Source organism: Passer montanus, unplaced genomic scaffold (assembly GCF_014805655.1).
Source record: "Passer montanus isolate IOZ18808 unplaced genomic scaffold, ASM1480565v1 scaffold147, whole genome shotgun sequence".
Classification (NCBI taxonomy): Eukaryota; Metazoa; Chordata; class Aves; order Passeriformes; family Passeridae; genus Passer; species Passer montanus.
Window position 1 is genome coordinate 1,130,033 of NW_024361718.1, and position 13,215 is coordinate 1,143,247.

A 13,215-nucleotide genomic window follows, 5' to 3' on the forward strand; every position below is an offset into this window, starting at 1 on the left:
TGTTGTTAACCCATTGCTGGCTTAGGTGCTGCTGAGTCGTGCTTGCCCTAAGCAAGGAGTTCTCAAGTTTCCCAGGCTGTGCCAGCCAGGAGCTGCACAAGGAGCTGGGTGGGAGAAGAGCCAGGACAGCTGATCCCACGTGGCCAAAGGGACACTCCATAGGACAGGACATTGTGCCCAGCAGACAACTGGGGGGACTGGGCCAGGAGCTGTGAATCACTGGGCAAAGACAGGCTGGGCATCACTCAGCAGCCAGACAGGGCATCACTTGTTTTTTCTGGCTTTTATTCCTCCCTCTGTCCTCTTTTTACTATTTTTATTATCATTAGCATCATTATAATATTTTATTTTGCTTCAATTAAACTGTTTGTATGTCCACTCATTGGTACTTGGCTGCCAGCTGGGGTTAAACCACCACAACAAACCAGAATGAATCTTGCTTTTTTTATTTCTATAAGCAACAAATAATAATCAATAATGGGTTTGAAATACAACATTTCAGAGTGTAATTTGAAAAAAAATAAACTGTCTGCTTTTCGTCCAGCCACTCACTGAGGTTTAGGCCACAGTTTCTCTGCCCAAGGCACCTCTGGTTTCTTCAGACACTGGCCATAAATTCAAAATGGTCCCAAGGGCAAGAGGCAAGTGATACTCAAGTAAGAAACTCCTATTTCCATGAAAAGAAATACAGCGGGACTAGAAACATGTAGAGGAGTGTGATGAAGTAGAAGAGCCTTTGCAGGAGGAAAAAATTAAAATAATTAGGACTGTTCTGCCTAGGAAAAATAAATTATGGTTAAGATAAAGCTTTATTGGAAATAACTTTAGAGAACTACCATTCTTCAAACTTGCAGACAGCAACACTCTCCCTGTATTCCTGGGATGAAAAGCTGACATAAATATTCTCTGGGAAGACTGAGAGTTTACCCACACCTCTTGTGGGTATTTCTGTGAGAATTTCTGTTCTTCCAAAAATACAAGCTGCTGCCCTGCACTGTCCAATGAAAAGACTGTGGGGAAGGAGGAGCAGAAAAGCAGTGAGGTTAATGTTAATTTTCTTTAATGGCTCCATTAGAAAACCAAAGTCAGATCTTTCAATTTCCTATATAAGAGAAGACACAAAAAGAGACACTATTCAATGTATCTGTTATTTGTTCAGTGTAGTTCATTAGACACTTTGAGCTCCAGGAAACCTTCTCTTGACAGCACAGCAGTGTGCTCCAAGCCACAAAGGTGCTCTTTTTGTTCCCCTTTCAGGATCACAGGGGAGAAACAGGAGCTTAAAGACATGGGATTTATGCACAAAATCAGACAAAAGGATGAAGTTCCCCCACCTGAAACACTGCTGCACAAAAACATTTAGAAATGCTCAGCAGAACGTGGACTGAGCCTCCACTCACCTCCCACTCCTTGGCATATCTCATCACAATCCCTCTGCACTCTTTGTTGTAAGCTTCAATCCCCATCTTTGCCACATCTTCTGGCCCTTTAATGCCTAAAGTCTTGTCAATCTCATATTCCTGGGAGCATGGAAAACAAACAAAACAAGCTGTTATCAAAAGCTTTCAGGATTCCCCTGGATACTTTATGTGTCCTATACATTCTAATGAGGCTCAGGGGCCTCCTTTAACCTTTTGGGATTTCATGGGAGCTGAACTAGGCAGGGATTTCAAAGGCTCACCCTGGCGTGACTGTTTCTTTAGTCTCTTCAGAAAAATAAACAAAACACCAGTTTCAGAACTGTGAACCAAATAAATACAGGTTCATAGCAATGACCAGCTCCTGAACTCACCAGACTCAAAAGCCAGAGAAACACACTGGACAAGGAACTTCCATTTCTCTTTTAGCAACAATGTCAGGTAGGAAAGCAACAGAAACATGAGTGATAAGCAGGGAACAACAGGGAAAGAGGAACCTACAGAAATATGTGCAGATAAACTCATGACACATACCACAGGCAAGCCGTGGCAATCCCAGCCAAACCTTCTGTCAACATGAAAACCACTCTGATGAGCAAATCTGGTCACGATGTCTTTGATGGTCCCTGCAAGAATGTGGCCGTAGTGGGGCAGCCCTGTGGCAAACGGGGGGCCATCGTAGAAGTTAAACCTGCAACACAAAACATTCCTCACTAAAGCAAGAACTGAGCAGCAAGCCTTCAGACAGGGTGACTCCATGCTTATACTACTTGTGTTTCACTTGGAAAATGTCCATTCCTTCCTCTTCCATCATCAACAACACAAAACGTTCCTCATTAAAGCAAGAACTGAGCAGCAAGCTTCAGACAGGGTGACTCCATGCTTATACTACTTGTGTTTCACTTGGAAAATGTCCATTCCTTCCTCTTCCATCATCAGGCAGCACAGGTGCCACGCTGGCAGTGGGACTGAAGGGAACATTCCAGCCTGTTCAGCTCCTACCAGGATTCCCATGCCAGCACGCTGCTCCACAGTGGGAAGAACTCTTTGCTTACCTCCCCATTTCTCTTACAAACCCACCAGGCAGGAAATTACAGGTTTATTACAACTGTTTGAACACTGCTGATTCTTCATCAAGTGAAATATAAAGGGACAGCAGCATGAGCCAGGCCTGTTGCTGGCAAAGGCTGCAGCTGCTGTTTACAGAACTAAGGAAAAACAAAGAGTAATTACAGCCAAGCCAACCCTGCACTGCCACACACAATTGCTACAGCTTTAAACAGATTCTTACCTAGGTCTGTTCTTTGATTGCTTCAGGCATTCCTTGAAACAATTAAGATTTTTCCAGAGCGTCAATATTTTCTCTTCCTCATTTGGAAAATTTATGTTTTCTGGAACTTGTTGAACCATTCTTTCCCAACAAGGATCAATAAGAGAAAAATACATTTTGAACAGAAGTGAGAAAAAATAACTCCACATATATAACTTATATCTTTCAAATCCATATCATCAATCCAAAGAGCTTGATTCATTGCAGGCATGGAAGCAAAAAAACCCTTCTAAAAAAAGCCTAATTTCGACTGACTCACACCAAAGTTTTGGAACAGGAAAAGGATTCTCCATTCATTCAACTATGATTGGTCCCTTTTTTATCATGTTTTTATTTCTGTTTCCCAGAGAAAACAGTCAAAGGGCAAATTATGTTTTGGTTACAGGTTTGGATTTTTTTCTTCAGGAAAAGCTTCCAAGTTCAAACTGAACCTTCAGCACCAGTTTGTATCAGAGAGTTTCACTTTAAACTACTGAAGAAGGGGCTCCTTTTCACTCTACATCTATTCACAAACTGTTTACATGTTTAAAAGAGCATTTTCCATCAGGCTGTGCCAGCAATCTCAGATGCCCCTAAAAGCAGCCAGACTGCACAGAGCACAGTTGAAAAACTGCAAAGATGAACATGAGTTTTATAAGTATATTAAAACTGAGCCTCAACAGGCCACTTCCATGCTGTGTGAGCAACACAGGGAAGAGGAATTCTCAACATAATTAGGAACACACAGCAGTTGCCTGGTTCCAGACCTGCTATGAGATGGAAAGGGGTCAGATTTCAATAAAATGCCATGGCAAAACTAAACAAAGCTCTGAGAAATAAGGGTGTTCTGAGACAGCAGCTCCCTAACAGGAGAAAATTGGTTATGAAGGTTGTAACAGATGATGCTAGAGAATAAAAGCTTTCTTCCACCTCTCAATTCAGCGCTGCTGCTCCTGAGCACACTTACAGCAGAAGGAGCTACTACAGCTTTGAGCTTCACTCAGCATTAGAGAATTACAAGTAACAGCACAAGGCTGAGTCTTGGGATTTAACCATAAAGCAGCAACGAAGGCAAATGCATGAAGACAATTCTTTCAGTTACAGCTGAAGCTCCAAAACATTTGCTTAAATAAAACCCAGAACACCACAAAAATTGCCAGCTCAAGGCTTGAACCCCTGTGATGCGATGCTCCAGATCAACTCCACCACTTTTGTATTCATGACAAATCATTCTCTCCACTAATAAACCCAACTTATGCTTTATCATATTATTATAATTGAGAATCCCACAACCTGGTGCACAGGCAGCACAGCATTTGGAGGAGAAATCAGGGGCTGACAAGGAACACATGGACATGGCCTGGATGTATTTTAAAAGGTAATAACCAGCCTGAGCAGTGAGTTACTCTACACAGAACCTGTAAGAGAGTTTTCATCATTCTGCCTCCAATCAGTGCTTTCTCAGTGACTTGATCACAGAGACAGTGGAAATGATAAAAGAATTCAGCCTTAGAGCTTTTATCTCCCACAAGCCAGCTGACCTGAGGTGTCACCATATTTTTATGAAAAAATCCCTTCGCCAGGATTTTTCTCCTGAGAAGCCTCAGCAAAGAAATGTAAACAACAACTACCTGATTGCTTTGGAATGTGGTCTGGAGGTTGTTTACCAACAGCTGCATCTTTGATTAGTCTCATGTGAATTGCTTTTACTTAATGACCAATCACAGCCAGCTGTATCAAACTCTGAGTCTGCCACGGGTTTTTATTATTCAATCATTTCCTAGCCTTCTCATGTATTATTTTCTTTCTATCCTTTAGTATAGCACTTTTTTAACATATAATAATATAATAAATCAGCCTACTAAGAAATATGGAGTCAGGTTCATCTCTTCCCTCATCCTGGGACCCCGAACACATGGACACTGAGGTTCAAGGCTCAGCTCCAGCTCAGCCCTCCCCCTCAGTGTCACTGCACGGGGCTTGGAGCCTGGGCAGCTGCCAGGCCTGAGGACAGCAGAGGCAGGCTGGGCTGGGTGTGCCTGTGGCAGGGCTGAGGAGGCTGCTCACGGCTCACAGCCTCCCTGCGTAGGTCACAGAGTCACTGTGGGCCCATCTCCCAACTGAAGCACTGCACGGGCACAGCAGTGTCCAGCAACCACAGGGCACAAAGCACCCACCCTCAGCAACAGCACGGGCTTATTGCATCAGAAGCAGGGGGGAATAAATACTGTGGGGAATTAACGTGCAACCACCGCTACTGGGTATTTTCTCCAAGTTACAAACCTGAATTTTATGGAAATTTAGAATTTTAAACAGACTGACTTAAAAGGTAAAAGCACTTTGAAAATCTTGCCATGGCTCAACCTCAGCTGAGAAAAAAAGCCAAGAGCTAACAATAATTTTGTAGACAGAGGTATGCATATCTCTACAGCACAGAAAGAAAGCTCTTTATAAACAATCTGGGTATTTTCAATCACAAAATAATGAAGGACAACTTCATTACTTTGAACACAGACTGAGCAAAAACATCACAAACCATATTACAGAAATTATACAAACACATCTAATAAAATCCAATTTTCAGATGACACTTCACATCTACAGAGCTCAATAAACACAGGAAGGGTTCTCTGTGCATTTTCTGCTGCTAAGAAGTGTCAAAGTTTAAGACAATGCACCATTAAGCAAGTTTTTATTAAGTACACTCACTTTTCTAGAGGATAACAACATTCACTAGCAGAGGTGTCAAAGTTTGGAGATTGTACTACAGCAGTCTGAGACTTAACCTGGGCTTCTTATCTACAAGAAAAAAAAAGCATTAAAACCATAAAAGGAAGTTCCCATGTACTTTTTTTTAAATATTAATTTTTAAAAAACAATAAAAATTCAATTAAAACACCAATTATGAAGTGAACCCACATTTGAGAAATATTGTTGTACTTTCCATAAGCAGATATAAGATTAAAACAAAGTGGACTTCATGACATTAATCATTTTGTTGACTGAGAAATAGTAAGTATAAAAACACAGGATGAACTAAAGGGGTACAAAAGGTTTCTGATTTTCAGGGGTCTATGATCAGTCTCTTGTTCCAGTCACCTTCTCTCACAAACTATTTTGTAAGAGAGACCAAAGCTCCCTCCAAAGACAAGTAGCTTCCTTTCTCCACCTACAGCTGCTTTCTCCAGAATTAAACAATGCTCTATTTTCCATACACACCTGGCCCCACATTTCTGCCTTTTTAGGTACAGTTCTGGTGTAACACCACTCTAAACCATTCACCTGATAGTCAAAATTCTCCATTTCTAGAAGGGGTGAAAACAACCAAGTTTAAAACAAAAGGAAGGGAGGATGGGAACAGAGTGCTGAGCTACAGAACAAATGCTGCTTCTGAAAATCCTGTGCAAGTGTCTTATAAAGGGAATAAAACTGCAACACTGGCCCAGCTGTCCCCCGCAAGGATTTCCTTTAACACTGAAAGGCCAATTAAAACATTGCTAAAGCAAGAAGCACACTCATCAGTTAATGCTGTCTTTAGATACAAAAGCTTCATGCTATGCAAGAGCCCAGTTTTACACTGTATCTTGCGATGGCTTAAGAAATGTTTGTCACCATCATGCTACAAAAAAAGAAATCTAGGTTATCTTGAAATAACTTTGAACTAAGTCTTTTTAATAACAACTCAGAAACCACTGTCAGCTGAGTTACTGAACACTGCTTTTATGTGACAACTGAATTCTATTACCTGACAGCTGCTTTCTAAGCATGTCACCACCAAACCGAATTAAAGCTTCCAAAAGGCTCCCGGGGTGTGGAAGCCAAGGACTGCTGCAGATATCAAAGTCACCGCAGCTGCAGCAACAAAAAGGGTGCATTCATCAAAGCCCCCTACTAAAAAGATGCTGAAGGGAATGCTTAAGACATACTACACGTTTTAAGGGACCTTCTTTGTACAAATAACTAATGAAACCAAGAATTGCAAAGCATTAAGAACTGAAATACAAATAAGTAATAAAACCAAGAGCTGCTAAGTATCAATCCCTGCAATAAGGCATCTGGCTAACCTTTAATGAGTACCTCCTACAGGTAATCCCTAAACTGCCGTAAAAGCAAAGAATCCCCACAGCACCCAGGCAGCAAAACACGCACACGAGCGTGCCGCTGTACACACAGAAAACGAGCTAGCAACGCCCAAGGCGGCGGGGGAGCGGCCAGCCCGGCCGGACCCGCTCCCGCGGGGACAGCACCGCCGCTGCCGGGCCACGAGCCGCCGCTCTCCCGCCACACCCTGAAGGTGCCGCGCCCAGCACCGGCTCCGCTGCTGCAGCCGGCCCGCCCTCGCGCCTCGGAGCCGCACGAGCGGAGCCCGGGCGGGCCGTGAGGCGCCAGGGTCCGCCCGCGCCGGGCCCCCGCTCACCTCCGTCCCGCCATGATGCAATCGCGCCCGGCGCAGCATGGCCGGAAGCGCCGCCGCCGCCGCGGCCAATCGGCGCGCGGCTCTCAGCGGCCGCGCGGAGGAGCTTTGCAAGGCGGCCGCCCATTGGGCGCGAGCTCCCCCGGTGCGGGGCGTCACGGCGGCGCGGGGCAGCTCGGGAAAGCGGGCGTTCCCCTCACGGGCTCGGTGAAGCGAACCCGAGCCATGGCCCCGGGACCCTTCAGCCGCGGGCCCCGGCACAAGGCCGGGCAGCAGCTGTGCTGCGTGCCCTGCACAGCCCCAGCCGGCTCGAACCCTGCGGGACCGGCACGCTGGGTTTCTCCCAGTAACTGCATGCCAAGGGCCTCTGCCGAGCTCCTCTCCGGAGCCCTACCTTACCTCCCTTAAAGGGCATATTTTAAAATTTTTAAAAATAAATTTAAAAATAAAAATATATATACCAATTCTTAAGGCTGTAACTACAACAGAAACCCCTCCTCTGCTGCTAAAAAAATATTTAAAACATTTTTTAAAACCAAACTTGTAGATGGGTTCTTCCATGTCAAAAGAAACTTAAGGGTTTGAAAAAATATTATTGCTGGCTGGCAGCCACTGAGAAATTACAAAACATTTCATGATACATTAAAAAGCATTTCCTTCACTTTTCTAGTGCAGAAAACAGCTGTGAAAAGGCTCTCGACAGGGAAAAATAGAAGTGAGGCAGAAAGGTGAGGGAAGGAGATTTCCCAGCCTGCACACCTGAACCCTGCCCAGAACAGAGTGTGGGGAATGAAGTCCAGGTCAACAATGCACAAACAGCTCAGCTGCCTCCAAGTAATGATTTCAAACTGCTCTAAAACCTTTTTACTCATAGAGATGTAGGTACCAATGAAGGTTTCAATAAAAGCTTTGGTTGTTAATTTGCAGGACTGGGTAGAGGATGAATTCACTGCTCTGTGCAGGACAGTGTCAGTGGGTGGATTAGAGACAATCCAGATGTGAAGGGAGGCACATTAACTGGAATTCTTTCCTGCACAAAGTAGCACAAGACTCCTTTCTACACAAAATTTCCTACATCCTTCTAGAACAGCTAAAAGGAATGCAGACTCAATCTGCACCAAACTCACAGAAACAGAAGAGAAAATGAGAACTGAGGCCAGCCTGAGCTGGGCTGACCAGCCAGGCAGGAGAGACTGCGTGCGTGTGGTTGCCAGGGGAGAGTCCCTCATACAAACACAGAGTTCTGGGATGTTCTGTATCCAGGAGGGAAGTTTGGAGCGCCAGAAGTTTATTCAAGCCACGCTGCTGCCTAATACATCTGTGAAAAAGCCTGTGACAGCTCGGGATGTGGATTCTGCCACATGATGTGGCATTTCTTTACAAACATCCTCATGAACTCTGAAAGCGCTGCAGCCTCCCCCTGCTCTCACATGCCCTCAGATCTCAGATTTTAGACAGCTGCTGCTGGCTCCAGTGCCAACCCCTTCCATTTTGGCCTTTGGTTTGTAAAACACACAGGTGACAACGCCAGCTGAGTTTAAATGGAATTCCATATAATTCCAGAATGGAATTTGAAACAAACACTGCTTAGAAATACACACTCTAAAGCAGTGAAACAGACAAATGTGGGCAGTTTGTTTTTGGCAACGTAGACTCCGTACTCGGCCGAAATCCAGACCTTTACCTTGTCTCCCCGTGTATATTTTGTACTTCTTTGCCCTTCACTGTTATATTGTAAATAAAATGTTACCTGCATGGGAGTTGCTACTCTTGTTCATGAACAGCCTTTACTTGGGAGCATTTGGGCAACACTGAACTTGTTTTCCATTAACAAGTTGGGAGGCAGTGGGGAGGGGGTGAACACGGAAGTCACTGTCACATTAGTTACACAGAGGCAGAAAAACGCCACCCAAAACAGATTGGAAAATCAGGGGAAATTTGTAGCAGAGGGACCAAGGCCCAGCACAAGTAACTGGGACATTCCCCAAACTACAAGAATGAATGCCTCTGCTCTCATTTTTCACTCTAGACTGATGAAAAAGCACCGATTCAGCTGGAGAGGTTAAAGGGGGAAAACCACCAAAGCCACCGTGAAGCCTCAGGAGGGGACTCCCCTGCCATGAAGCGTCTGAGCGGGAAGGCACGGGCACCATTTTGTGGGACCCGCGGGAAGGTCACCGCTGCCCGGTGGCGCCGGCCGCAGCATGGAGCTGCAGAGGAAGGGCGGCCGCGGGCACTGGCACTGAGCGCCGCGGCTTCTCCAGCGCCCGGTGCCGGCCTCAGGCCGCCTCTTCTCCCTTCCCGCTGGCCCCGCGGCCATTTCACCACCACCCCCCCCCCCCATTCCCAACCAGCGCCCCTCACGGGCGGCGTGCGCGGCTTGCGTAGCGGTTTGCGTACAGCCGCTGCAATGAACGGGCGTCCTACGCGGTTTGCGTTGCGCCGCTGCAATGAACGGGCGTCCTACGCGGTTTGCGTTGCGCCGCTGCAAGGAATGGGGTCCGTACGAGGTTTGCGTGGCGCCGCTGCAAGGGGCGGGCGGGCAACGGTGCTTGCGCGGGGAGCTGAGCGTAAAGGCCCTTCGTGAATAGGGCATGAACAAAATGCGCTCGCAGCTCTGAGCCAAGCCAAAGCGCGCCCAAGGGGGTAGAGATCCCGGAATAACCCGGGATAACACGGGAGATTCGAAGGCGCGGGCTGCGGTGACGCGACGACTCCGCGCTCCTCGGGCGCGGAGGGCCAAGTTTGGCGGGGACAGGCCGGCTGAGGAGCGGCTGTGCTGCCCCGACCCTCCCCCGCGGCGCGGCGGCACTTGGACTGCGCCGGAGGTCATAAGTAGGGGTTGCGCCGGAGCGCGTCGGCAGTGGGCGCGGGGCGGCGGGCGGTGCGCGCGCTCCCTGTGCGGTCCCTGAGCCTCGGCGCCTTCCCCTCCCCTCCCCTCGCTCGCTTCGCTCCCGGGCCCTGCCCCGGCCCGCCGTGCCCGGCGCAGCGCTGACAGCCCGGCAGCGCCCGGCCGGGGAGTAGGCGAGACCATCTCCGAAGAGGCGGCTTGGAACCCGTCAAGCTGCCCCGCAGCCCGCAGCCGTTCAGCCAGGCTATGCGCTGCCAACGGGCTCCGCTCAAGAAAAAAACAGAGCGGATCGTGAAAAGGTAGAGGCGCCCGCAGAGGCCCCCGCAGGGCTCTTGGGAAGCGGCCGCTCAGCCCGGAGAGAAGCGGAGGACGCGCCGGAGAGGCGACGGCGCAGGAGCAGCGCGGCGGGGGCGTCCCGGCGGCTCGGAGCATGTGAGAGGCCGGGGGGCCGCGATGCTGCGACGCGCGGAGTTCATCGTGTGCCCGCCCTGGGAGCCCGCCCGCGGCGAGGGGGTGCCGGGGGGCGCCTCCCCGACGCCGCTGAAGGGCGGCGAGCCCCGGCGGGGCGGCAGCCGCTCCCGTTGGCCGCCCGGGCGGCGCGGGAGGGTCCCCGGCGGGGCGCGGAAGCTGCTGGGCAGCCGCACGCACAGCCACTTCCAGCACTACCAGCACCAGCAGCTGCAGCAGCAGCACTGCCGCGCCTTCCGCCGCTGCCACCGCCCGGCGCGGCCGCGGGTGCTGCTCTCCCTGCGGCCCGTCAATGTGCTGGGCCGGCGGGCGCCGGGCATGCGGGCGCCCCGCAACACCAACCAGTTCCTGATGCGGGAGAAGTACCAGCTCATGCACCTGCGCTCGGACTCGGTGGGCACCGAGAGCGGTGGGTCGGACTGCGAGATGGACCCGCTGGACATGGACTCGTACCTGGGGGTGCTGGAGAACGCCCGCGGAGCGCTGATGGAGTGCGCGGGGGAGCCCGGACCCGCCGCCCGCTCCCCGCCCGCCCGGGCCGGGGCCGAGGCAGCCGCGGGTTCCCCGCAGGAGGAGAGCCAGCAGTACTTCCCCTCGGAGGACGATGTGATCGAGAGCGAGCTCTTCATGGAGAGGGACTTCGACGAGTTCTGCAGCAGGATCGCCTGAGCCCCGGGCCGCGGAGGAGCGGAACCCCGCTGACTTGGAGCCTTTCCGCTTCGGAGGGGGGCGGGGGGAGAAGTTTATTTATTTCTCAGCCATTCCTTTGCGTTTTTGTCAGGGGGGCTGGCTAATTTTACAAATGTGCGTGTGTAAACAGGGGGGAGCCCCCGGAGCTCCCCTTGTAAATAAAGTGAACTTTTCTGAAGGAGACATCAAAGCGGATCGCGCTTTTTGGGTTTTGGGGGGGAGCGGGGGGGCCGCAGGGACAGGCAGAGCCGCCGTCGGGGGCAGTGAAGAGACCAGGAGGGAGGGAGGGAGGGGACGGGCAGTGACCGGGCAGGGGGGCGGTGACGGCCAAAGTCGCGGCGGAAAAGTTTCACGCCTCTCTGGCGCTCGCCCCGATTCTGGTTTACGACGGCGAAGTCGTTTAACGATCGCGGAGGGCGGCCGAGGCAGCGGCCCTTGACACGCGGGCACGGGGAGCGGCAGGAGCGGAGAGCCGCAGCAGCTCGGCACTCTGCAGCTCCGGGAGGGAGCCTGCCCGGCCCTCCCGGCTCCGCTCGGCTCGGCTCGGTGCGGGCACAGCGGGGAAGGGAAACACCAAAGCCATTGATCGGCCCTGCAGGTTTTTATTGACCCTCCCTCGCTGGGAAATGTTGGGGGCGCTTTGGCCGGAGCTTCCATGGCTGCCCCGTGCTCCTGAGAGCAGGTTTATTTCTATTTTACCAACTACAGCAGAGGGAGAAATGTCTAGAACGAGGTTTAAAGGGCCACCAGCTGAAACAACTTCTCCAGAGCCAGTTAGAATTATGTTTAAGTACCGTGCAGGGAGCAGATCTGATCCACATTAAACTCACCAACCTCCTGAGAAGGGAGCGAGGAGGCATCAATTCCAGCTAGAAATGGTTAAAAATTAGAGCAGGTAGCACATTCCTGGCACTTGTTGCCAGGGGAGAAGAGAGGGACATTGTTTTATATTGTCTGAAACAGGAGATGCGGGGCCATCATTTCTCGAGGTGCCTCCTGCTCGCTCGGCTCCCTGTCACGGACCTTGTGCTTTCCCCCGTGTGCAGACACGGTGAGATCAGAGCGTGCCAGAAGGACAAATTGAAGAAAAATTTGCAGCTAAAGGTGTCCCTGCCCATGGCAGGGGGCTGGAACTGGATGATCTTTAGGGACCCTTCCAACCCAAAACATTCTGGGGTTCTGTGGGATGTTTCTTGCAATTACAGAGACGGAAACAGGAGTTAACTGTTACCCTTACAAAGGAAACTATTTTAAGACAAAATACTCGAAATTTGTAGTACCTCAGTTGCAATCCTATGAAAAGAAATGTCCAAAGACACCATTTTCTTCACCCTTAAGAAACAACACTGCTGAACACATTAAGACCAACATCATGTTTATTTTCTTTGGAATTAGCCAAGTGGTCTATACATGCTTATTCTGGGAATTTCACTCCATGGGAACTTCCAGGAGAGGCACAGGGAGAAATAAACCTCTCACATGGGTAAATGAAACCTAAGTTTGCACCAGTTTGGTCATCAGCAAGTTTATATTTTATTAATGAACCCAGATCTGCACTAGCATGTTAAATTAATGGCTTGGATGCATGTTTTCTTTTTTTTCCCCCTGACTTGTGATTTGAACAAGTACGACAAAAATCCCCTCAGGAGCACTTACTTGGAACTTGGCCTTCATGCTGCTGGTGAATTTGCATCATAATGTGGATGCGCTTGGACACAACAAGCAAAGTAAAGCAGGAGTGTAAATTAACAAAAGAGCACAGGGCCATAATTACAGGTCACACAGAGCCTGACAGAATTACAGAGATTTTCCACTGGGGAAGGGAGCTCTGTGTTCTCTCACCAGACAGAGACTTGCCACGAATGATCCATTTGTGTTCAAGCCCTGGAAGTTCCTCCTTGCTCCCCTCCCAGAGGGAATTCTCTTACAAACCTTTCCTTGGTGTGTTACTTGTGTTGCTCAGCTCTGGCTTAAGTGTAATTTTTTGTCACTGTTTCCTTCCTTTCTCACTTGAATTAGGAATTTCCTGAGTGTTTAGAAAGTAATGGCCTTGTAATGGCTGCAG

The 13,215-nt window shown here is 49.5% G+C and overlaps 2 protein-coding genes and 1 non-coding gene across 5 annotated transcripts in view; 1 reads left to right on the forward strand and 2 right to left on the reverse strand.

Moving 5' to 3' along the window:
- IARS1 (isoleucyl-tRNA synthetase 1) overlaps positions 1 to 7,212 on the reverse strand; it is a 94,866-nt gene extending 87,654 nt beyond the window's left edge. For 2 of the 3 annotated variants that reach the window (XM_039700990.1, XM_039700988.1), the window contains exons 1-5: positions 7,145 to 7,212; positions 5,437 to 5,526; positions 2,710 to 2,829; positions 1,953 to 2,109; positions 1,401 to 1,520 (exon numbers count right to left, since the gene is read on the reverse strand). In XM_039700990.1, the coding sequence (XP_039556924.1) occupies positions 1,401 to 1,520; positions 1,953 to 2,109; positions 2,710 to 2,828 (396 nt within the window). In that variant the 5' untranslated portion in view covers position 2,829; positions 5,437 to 5,526; positions 7,145 to 7,212. Of the gene's footprint in view, positions 1 to 1,400; positions 1,521 to 1,952; positions 2,110 to 2,709; positions 2,846 to 5,436; positions 5,527 to 7,144 lie in introns of those variants that run through there. The other variant, XM_039700989.1, reaches the window with a different exon arrangement.
- Positions 4,759 to 4,891, reverse strand: LOC120498377. Its single transcript, XR_005626671.1, has one exon. It is a non-coding gene; the product is annotated as a small nucleolar RNA SNORA84 (small nucleolar RNA).
- A 3,186-nt stretch (positions 7,213 to 10,398) lies between the features above and the next one.
- On the forward strand, positions 10,399 to 11,340 carry LOC120498373. Its single transcript, XM_039701021.1, has one exon. The coding sequence runs from the start codon at positions 10,446 to 10,448 to the stop codon at positions 11,127 to 11,129; it is 684 nt and encodes a 227-aa protein (XP_039556955.1). The 5' UTR covers positions 10,399 to 10,445; the 3' UTR covers positions 11,130 to 11,340.
- The last annotated feature ends 1,875 nt before the right edge of the window (positions 11,341 to 13,215 follow it).

Excerpts from the sequence above, each read along its gene's own strand:
- LOC120498373 (XM_039701021.1), top strand. The coding sequence starts at position 10,446 with ATGCTGCGACGCGCGGAGTTCATCGTGTGCCCGCCCTGGGAGCCCGCC.